Source organism: Cyphomyrmex costatus, unplaced genomic scaffold, assembly GCF_001594065.2.
Source record: "Cyphomyrmex costatus isolate MS0001 unplaced genomic scaffold, Ccosl1.0 scaffold344, whole genome shotgun sequence".
Lineage (NCBI taxonomy): Eukaryota > Metazoa > Arthropoda > Insecta > Hymenoptera > Formicidae > Cyphomyrmex > Cyphomyrmex costatus.
The window spans coordinates 1,237,264-1,246,294 of NW_017277600.1; the positions used below are offsets into that span (position 1 = coordinate 1,237,264).

Genomic DNA, 9,031 nt, shown 5'->3' on the forward strand with positions numbered 1-9,031 from the left:
CACTGTACATTAAGAATAAATTAAAATAATTTTAAAACATTAATACATTACATATATCTTGAATTACTTACATGTAACAAACATAGAAAATAGAATACAAGTTGTTATATCAAGAGTAAAACTACTTCTAATTACAAAATTATACATATAAGTTGACATTGTCATATACGAAAACAAGGCAAAGGATTATTGCAGAGAGAGAAAAAGATATTATTTAGTAAATATAAGCATTTGTATGCTTTTTATTTAACAATTCTATATCCGTTTGTAAATTTAAACTATTATTGTTTTGTTTGTGTATGTAAATCATTTCAGGCATGAGTCTTTTGTTTAAAATCATTTCCTCATCAATAAATATTTTAATATTATCCCGATAAGGCATTTATCATTTCTCTTGGATTTATTCAATCGAGTCAATTTTATTAAGTTATATTTTTTTTAAATTAAATTATATTTTGCGAGTAAATATATAAATAAAATATATGACAACTCTTGCGGTAGTCGATTATACATATGTATGTATGTCTTGAAACGAGGTAAAAATTACAAAAGTATATATATATATATAATCGAAAATATTTATAATTTTATTGGTCAACGTGTAATAAATTTGCTAATTTTTATCATTTTTGTTTTAAATTTTAAGATACGTATTTGACTACTGGTTAAAACATCTGCCTTACCGACTAAGTAAAAAAATGTATATCATTGGTACTAATCAAGCAAGGATAAAATAGTTTTCTGCAACTAATCGATAATTTAAAAAATTACGTTCTTTATTTAAAATGTTTCAAATCAAAATTCGATTAATATATTCGATATTTCGCTTGATCTTTTTTTACAAAAAAAGTTTATATGTATACAAATTATCCTTGAAAGCAAATCAAAAGCTGAAAAATGATTTCAGTACGCAATTTCTAATTTTTGAAAAACTCAATCTTATATTTAATTTTTAAAAAGTTTTGTTTCGAATTTTTCTTGTTTGTCAACTTTTTTAATCTACCGTAATTGCTTGAAGTATTTGTCGAATCGCGGCGTTTTGAATTTGAACCTAGAATTGATATGGCCGCACTGTGTATGGAAGATTGACAGTGACGAATGAGTCGGATGTCACGATTTACAGTGATAACATTGACAACGCGGTCTGCCGTTTCACGATGTCCGCAAATTACTATTTTGCTATCGTTGGCCACGCCGACAATCCACTGTTTGAGATAGAATTCAACAATGCTGGAAAAGACGCAAAAGTTTGTTTTGAGGTTATATTCCAACTTTGCATTGACTTGTCGATTCTACCATTCTATTTTTTTTTTTTAGAAGGAAGATCATTCGCATTTGAATCAATTCATTGCCCACGCGGCACTCGATCTTGTGGACGAACACACGTGGAAAACAACAAACATGCATTTGAAAGTTGTAGATAAATTTAACCAGTGGTTTGTCAGCGCGTTCGTGACAGCAACCCATATCCGATTCGTCATGGTACATGATAGCAAAAATGAAGACGGGATCAAAAACTTTTTTAACGAAATGTATGAAACCTATATAAAGGTAAGTTACTTTCACAATATTGTAGATTTAAAGCGCTTTGCAGCAAGAGACATAGATGACATTGTAACCCAGTGAATCTTTGTTTGCTAATGTTGAACAAAGATATAATGATCACTGTGTTATACTGTGTTTCTTGCTAGAAGATTTGAAATTTATTACTTCTTATATTCCAAACCATCTTAAGTATAACAATATAAACCAATTATCATTTTAAGTAATGTCTCAAGATGCTAATATACAGTTTTAGAGGCCAGTATGTCTAGTTGGTAAAACTGTACTTAAGGTGGTATTAAATATAAGATTCGACTGTAAATACTAGCCAGGAAACTATATTAAGATCTTAACATGATCTTAAAATACAAATAAATATTTCCTTGTGATATTCGATTATAGTTTATGACAATGTCTTAAATGTCTTAAGACATATCTTAAGAAATATCAGCCAGAGTATTAGTATAATTTTAATGGGCCTTCTACAATAAGCCATAAGTCATAAATTGAAAGTAAGAAATTAAAAATTGACGACTGTGATTGGTCCATTTCTAGCTTATGACTTATGATTTGTGACTTGCGGCTTATTGTAGAAGGCCCATAAGATATTACTTAAGACTAAAGACTGTTTTGTAATAGAAAAGTATACACATTTCAAAATTCAGTGTATATACATGTTAATAGCTTTATTTCAGAAATGCTGTGTTTCTGTGTTTCAGTATTCAATGAATCCATTTTATAAGCTAAACACTCCTATCAAATCTATAGGATTTGAGAAAAAGGCACAGTTGTACGGTAGAAAATATTTATCTTCATGAATGTAATTATTGCTGCTAGTAAAAGTGAGGGAATTTTAACTTATTTCTCTTCAACTTTATTCGAGATTTATATGCTACAAAATATACTATTGGTAGGCATTAGAAATAAATTGTTGTCCAGTATTAAATAATATCACTTAAAAAAAGTTGTAACTGTTTACATTTTGATTTATACAATTTATATACATATATAAGTTAATTGCACTTAAGTTGCTTATTATATAAAAGACAAAATTTAATGTATATTATTTTTTATATACATAATGTGTGAAACTCGTCCTGCATTTTCTATTCCATTTCTAGATCTTGTATCTAAAAAAGAATATGTATTTATATACATGTGTATATGTATATATATATGTATATTTGTAAGTTAGAACAATAACAATTGTTAAATAAAATAAAATATATGTGTGTGCATCATTTTTACCTCTTGTACTTTCTGCATTTCTTGAGTCAACAAATTATCCAAAATTTCTTGAAATCGTTGCCTCAGCTTGACATTTTCGATATTAGCTATTTCGATTTCTTGTTGCTGCCTTCTTTGTCGCAATTCCGCCAATTCCGCATGAAGAGTAGCAAGACGCGAATCTGGACGTTTTTAGATAGAAACAAGTCAAAAATTTGTATCAATTTTGTAAGTAAAAACAACACTTATTTCAAATTACCTTTAGAAATGGATACCAATGTGGGTGATTCTGGAATAATATATTCCGAATGAAATTGCTCTAATTTTGGAGGTTTTAATGGGCTAGTCTCACCCTGTGGTTTTTCGGTTTCCATATCGCCGTTGGTATCGTTGTGGAACATGTCTTTACTGAACTCTGTCACCAATCCACTGCTCGTTGTTGCGTTGTTACTTGACCTCTCAGAATACGCGGCTTGCATCGAATTGGAGTCTGAAACTCTACTGTCCGCTGAAAGACGGCTATTCTCATCTAGCTCCATCACATTTATGTTTGCTTCTTCATCGTCATCTTCGCTATCGCTAACTGCCTCGCCGAATATATCGTGTTCAGCTGAAATATTATACAAGTCATAAGGTAGAGGCATCTAATTTCTTTTTTTATAAATTAGAAATAAATATGTTAAATTTTTGTTTGATTAGCTCCAATATTGAAGCATATCACTTAAAAAAGTTATAACTTCATATTTCAAATTTTTACAATGTATATACAAAGTATATATAAAGTTAATTGCACTTACAAATTGTTTATTATATAAAAGATGAAATTTGTCTATGATATATCTTTCTTATATATGTATACATATAATGGATGAATTTTAACTGTTTAAATAAACATTATCTTAATTAATTAATTGTAAGTTAATACTTACCGACATCCAAACTTTGAGACATATTTCCATTTATTTCTCGTTTAGTCTTAACGGTACCAGATGATGACACCTTACTGGGTTTTGATGTATCCTCATCCTCGCATATCACTTCCCATTTAACATTGACAGCGTCATTGTCCACTCGCAACAGACGTTTAACTTCCTTCTCAATCTCTGGTGCCTCTACATATTTCTTCTTCAAAGTTTTTCTAAATCTCCTACGTCTCACATTTTTAGTAGATGGAGTTATTCCATGAGGCCAAAGAAATTTTTTATCGACCTTATTCGGATCCTTTTTTTTCTGCTTAACAGGAGACTCCTCATCTGTAGCAGTGTGATCTTCCTCTTCTTTACATATTACCACCTGAGGAAACATTACAAGAAAATAATATAATATGAACTTGTTGTTTCCTATATTATTTACAATATTCTTTCTGTTTTACCTGACATATATCGGCAGTTTTATAAAAACTTTTGTTATCGATGGTTTTTAAGGATTCCACTATCGTCGGCAAGTCTACAACCTAAACGAAAGTTTATAAAATGTATAAGTCCACTTTCGTGAGTGATTTTTCCATAGTAATTTCGGATGACTAGCATGAGAGCGAAAATTTACCTTAGCATGGAGTAACCAGTGATCAAGCCTAACCTCACCATAACGCATATCGTTTTCCAATTTTATAGTCAATCTGTCTTTTAAAGGCAAACTATTACGTAATGCCTCCCTCAGTACTCTAGCAGGTTCCTTGAAAAAGAAAAATTTATTCAATATATAAAATCCCTGATTAATTTGTGTACATGATGATCTCGGGCTAGGTTAAGTTCAAATTGAATGAGATAGCAATTGAGAAACATACCGGCGGTAACCGCATAACAAATTGACTCTCCAATTCCACTTGCGGCTCATTACGATTTTTGTCAGTATTCGGATGACGATTCATTTTCTTTGAGTTTTACGCGATGGAGTAATTTAAATAACAGCAAACGAGAACAAAACCGAGATAAGGTATGTGAAAACAGAGAGAAGCCTGAGAGCGGCCATGCGGGATTTAGCTGCAACTTTATTTTGAAGCGCCTCTATGTCCACAAAACGTGGACATTGAACTATGTAGCCAATGTCCACGATCGTGTCGGTAATGTCCATGATTTTTTGGTTCGAATCTTCCCTAAGTCCATTATTATCGATCCGTTAGACAAATAAAGACAGACAATCAATCGATTGTCGTTTGCTCACCCTTAATTTAAAAGATACAAGAAAATTAAGTTTTGGTATCGAATTAAAAAAAAGATTTTTTTCTTCATGCATTCGTTTGCTCATCGTTAGTTTGCTCATAAATCTTTTGAACTAAGGGTGAGCAAACGAAAATTCCAACTGAGAATTCGTGAATAAACGATCAGCAAACAAATGCATGAAGAAAAGAATCAATTTTTTAATACTGGGAGGCCAGCTTCATACGGGTGAAGAGCGAACAGTCACCGTTCATCTCACCATGGCTCGTGTAGATAGATATAGCTCTAGCTCTACTGGTCATTTCTTTTTGAAACGTATTCGTAATAAATATTAAATAATATGAAACGTTGTTCCTAAGATTTCAAAAACTCAAAATATTAAATTAGAAATATAAGTCAGAAAATTTTTTTATTTTAAAATAATAAATAATATTAAATAACTGCTCAATCTTTTTTTTTATTTAAATAATTCAAACACACACACACACACACACACAGAGAGAGAGAGAGAGAGAGAGGGAGGGAGGAAAAGAGAGAATTTAAAATACATATTTTAAATAAAATCGTTTTAAATACCGACCAACCGCTGACTGACACATTTAAAATAGAAATTATAAAATAAGTTTTGGAAACTTACAATAATAAAGTTTAAATAATCCTTTAATCTCTTTTAATAAGAATATGTATTTTTTAAATAACTTTGTCTTTTTAAATAGGATCGAACCCTGTATATTAGTATGAAATAGTTTGACGTTATATTACTTGAAATAAACTAAAATTCAATTAGTATTTTGTCGCGGAATTAATATAAAATAATTTCTTACATTGATTTTTTTCAAAACCATCAGCAATTTAGTGGCATAAGTCATTTGATGTGATATCGTAATTATATCGTACGTGGTACTGCATATCGAAGAATATATTCTACACTTTTTACTTTATAATACATACTTTATAATTTTTAATATTTTGTATTAACTAATATGCTGACAAAAGACAAGAGGTAAAAGTGATTTTTACTAGCATAGTTTTTTTTTTACATAATTATTCACGTTTTTCCTAACATTCTATTTTAATATTTATAAATCTCTCTCTCTCTCTCTCTCTCTCTCTCTCTCTCTCTCTCTCTCTCTCTCTCTCTCTCTCTCTCTCTCTTTTTCTCTGTCTTTCTTTCGCTCTTTTTGATGATTTACTATTAAATAAAAATTAATATGTTATACATTTCTGAAATAAAAATAGATGAAAAATTTTTTTAATTTTAAAAATAATTTGGACTAAATAGAATAATGTGTATAAATAGCATTCGTATACATTTAAATATATATATATAATTAAAATATAATTTACTTTTTGATTTCGGATAAAGAATGCGGAATAAGACATATATATTGGCAATATTAAACAATTAAAAAGTAACAAAAGGCACAATGCGTCAATTTATTTTGTTAAAAATATTGCGTACATTATACGAATTTGGTGTAATAAAACGTTATGTTACAAACTAATAATCACATATTGTAACACAATTTAAAATATCTAAAAATGAAGTATTCAAGAACCGTGCGTAACAAATGTAAGAAATAAAGCAAAAATCGTATAATAAATTGTAATTATCAGAGAACGGTAAAAATGTGACGACTAGATTATTTTAATTATTTTGTAATACGCGAGCGCGTTAATTGATATTTCGACGCGTTAATATTAGTCGGTTCTTTTTCTTTAATTAATGGCTCTCGCCTCCAACAGTGATAATAGGAGGTCGATGCGGCAATATTAGACGGTTAGTGAAAGCGGCCTTGGGGATTGTTTTGATGTGGAAGATACACAGTCCCCGCTCACCGTTAGACCGAGCACTCCGAGCAGTCATTCCATTACCGCGGCTCGGTGCAGTAAGCAGATAGCTGTATGTGCACCGCTCTATTTAATATTTCTTTCTAAAACATATTTTTGTAATAACACTATTAAAGATCATACTAAACGTTGTATTTTACGTTCCAAAAACGTACTTAAAATATTAAATAAGAAATAAATTAGAAAAAGTTTTTTTAAATAAGAAATATTAAATAACTGCTTAATTAATTTTGTTTTTTATATAATTTAAATACATTTTAAATACATATATATATATTTAAAATATATATTTTAAATAACATTATTTTAAATACTACCGACTGCTGACTGATACGACGTATTTAAAATATAAAACATAAAATAAGTTTTATAAATTTATATAAAGTAATAAAGATTAATCTTTTAATCTTTTTTTTTTTACTAAAAACATCTATTTTAAATAACTTAATTTTTTAAAAATAAAAAGTAATAAAGAACGTTTAATTCTTTAAAGAATTAAATTTAAAGAATTAAACGTTCTTTATTACATAACTGGCTCTTAGCCCTTCAATTATTCTATGTTATTTTATTTTTTAAATAGGACATAATTGTATATTAGTATAATAATAATTTAACTTTAAATTATTTGAAACAGAATCGAATTAGTATTTTATCGCAGAATTAATGAGATAATTTCTATTAGCAGTTTAACTTTAACGAATCGTTTAATATGATATTGTATTGTAATTATACACCGAGGAACATACCTTACATTTATTTTATAATTTTAAATAATTCGTATTGACTAACAATCCAACAGTTTTAATGCTCATAGCATCTTGAATCTTAATAATGTTGAGTGACATCGTACAACAAAGCGTATTCAGAGAATATTAAAAATAAAGTAAAGAATAGATTGTTTTACTTATTTTATAATATCCGTTAATATTTCGACAGTTATAGATGGTCAGCACGCGACCTTGTGGTTTGAGGCGGAAGGACAGGCGGGTGGCGTGTCATTGTAACTTGTAACGCGTGTATAGCCATCGCGCAGACATTTAATTGACTCATACATAGTAGGTTTATATAAACGCGACGAATTAGATTAAATGAAATATTGTACTTTGTGAATATTTATAATATACGATTGTTAGCTCGCGTGATTAAAACTATCCATAAAAGGATCGAGATGACAATCGTGTATCACGGAACAGATATTTCGTACGTTTCATTCATTTGGAATCAAAACACGATAGAAAGCAAAATTTATTACTATTTCGCGTTAATTATGGACTATAATTTTTTTTAACGTAACAATTTTCTCTTCCTTGAGTATATAATCTTCTCGATTATAGAGTACTTCGAACGATATCACATAAGTTGTAAAAAACAATTAAGTCAGTCTCGTTTGTGCACAGTGGTTGAGCGTTAACATTTGTTATCTGCAATTTGATAATTTTAATTTAATACCGTCTAACAATCTGTTGTAACTCATTGTGTATGAGACTGACTGGCCTAAATTATTCTGAAGACCGGTTTTGAGAGTGTTTGCGATACAGTAGCGTTGTGAACATGATGAGCCTCCCCACTTCCGGTAAAATAATCGTAATTATGATAAATTCAATTTCAAAACTATTAGTGTTCTAAGAAATTCTGGGAAATTATTTCTCTCAATTCCAGCATTCTTTTTATTAATTTTTCTTTTCTGCCTTTATTGGTCATATTATTGTGTTCTTTAAGATGAAATTGTCATCTGATTTTATTTCTTGGTTGTGGGAGAGCTCGCGGTGTTTAAACATTGTTTAATTCATTGTCAATTTTAAATTATATTTCATTTATGTAATTTTCCATTGTCTCTGAAGAAGGCTCAAAAATGAGCCGAAACATGTAAGAATAATTTTTGTAATAAATAAGTTTTGCTTGATAAAAATCAGCGTTTGCGTAAAGTTATATATTGCGGTTAACTCCTAGTGCCCTTTTTCTTTCCAAGTTAATTCATTTATGTTTGTGTAACTTCATAAAATCTCAGTGAGACCATTTTTTCAAATAGCGACTTGAAAAGTAGAGGTTTCAAACTGTAAAATGCTTTTTTAAAGCATGATTTTAAAGATGCTATGAGCATCTAGGTACAATAATTTTTGATGAAGTTATTCTATCTTAAAGTTTGCCTATTTTTGCAGAGTGGAACATGTGTTGCGTTAAATTTGTTGCCCAGTGTATCTTGTATGTTAATTTTTATAAATCTCTCTTTTTCTCTCTCTCTCTCTCTCTCT

General features: G+C 29.4%; 2 protein-coding genes across 3 annotated transcripts; one reads left to right on the top strand and one right to left on the bottom strand.

Annotated features, from left to right (window-relative positions):
- The first annotated feature begins 1,061 nt into the window (after nucleotides 1–1,061).
- On the top strand, nucleotides 1,062–2,385 carry Trs20 (trafficking protein particle complex subunit 2). The gene is made up of 3 exons (XM_018542758.1): nucleotides 1,062–1,247; nucleotides 1,318–1,551; nucleotides 2,262–2,385. The coding sequence occupies exons 1-3, from the start codon at nucleotides 1,158–1,160 to the stop codon at nucleotides 2,358–2,360; spliced, it is 423 nt and encodes a 140-aa protein (XP_018398260.1). The 5' UTR covers nucleotides 1,062–1,157; the 3' UTR covers nucleotides 2,361–2,385.
- Nucleotides 2,386–2,578: 193 nt separating this feature from the next.
- Taf7 (TATA-box binding protein associated factor 7) lies at nucleotides 2,579–4,699 on the bottom strand. 2 transcript variants are annotated; one of them, XM_018542747.1, is made up of 8 exons: nucleotides 4,556–4,699; nucleotides 4,315–4,443; nucleotides 4,142–4,222; nucleotides 3,699–4,062; nucleotides 3,122–3,379; nucleotides 3,029–3,058; nucleotides 2,791–2,951; nucleotides 2,579–2,672 (listed from the first exon to the last, which is right to left on the bottom strand). In XM_018542747.1, the coding sequence occupies exons 1-8, from the start codon at nucleotides 4,637–4,639 to the stop codon at nucleotides 2,649–2,651; spliced, it is 1,131 nt and encodes a 376-aa protein (XP_018398249.1). In that variant the 5' UTR covers nucleotides 4,640–4,699; the 3' UTR covers nucleotides 2,579–2,648. The 2 variants fall into 2 exon arrangements, with proteins under 2 accessions (XP_018398249.1, XP_018398248.1); XM_018542746.1 differs by having other exon boundaries at nucleotides 3,029–3,379; nucleotides 4,556–4,697.
- Between the last annotated feature and the right edge of the window lie 4,332 nt (nucleotides 4,700–9,031).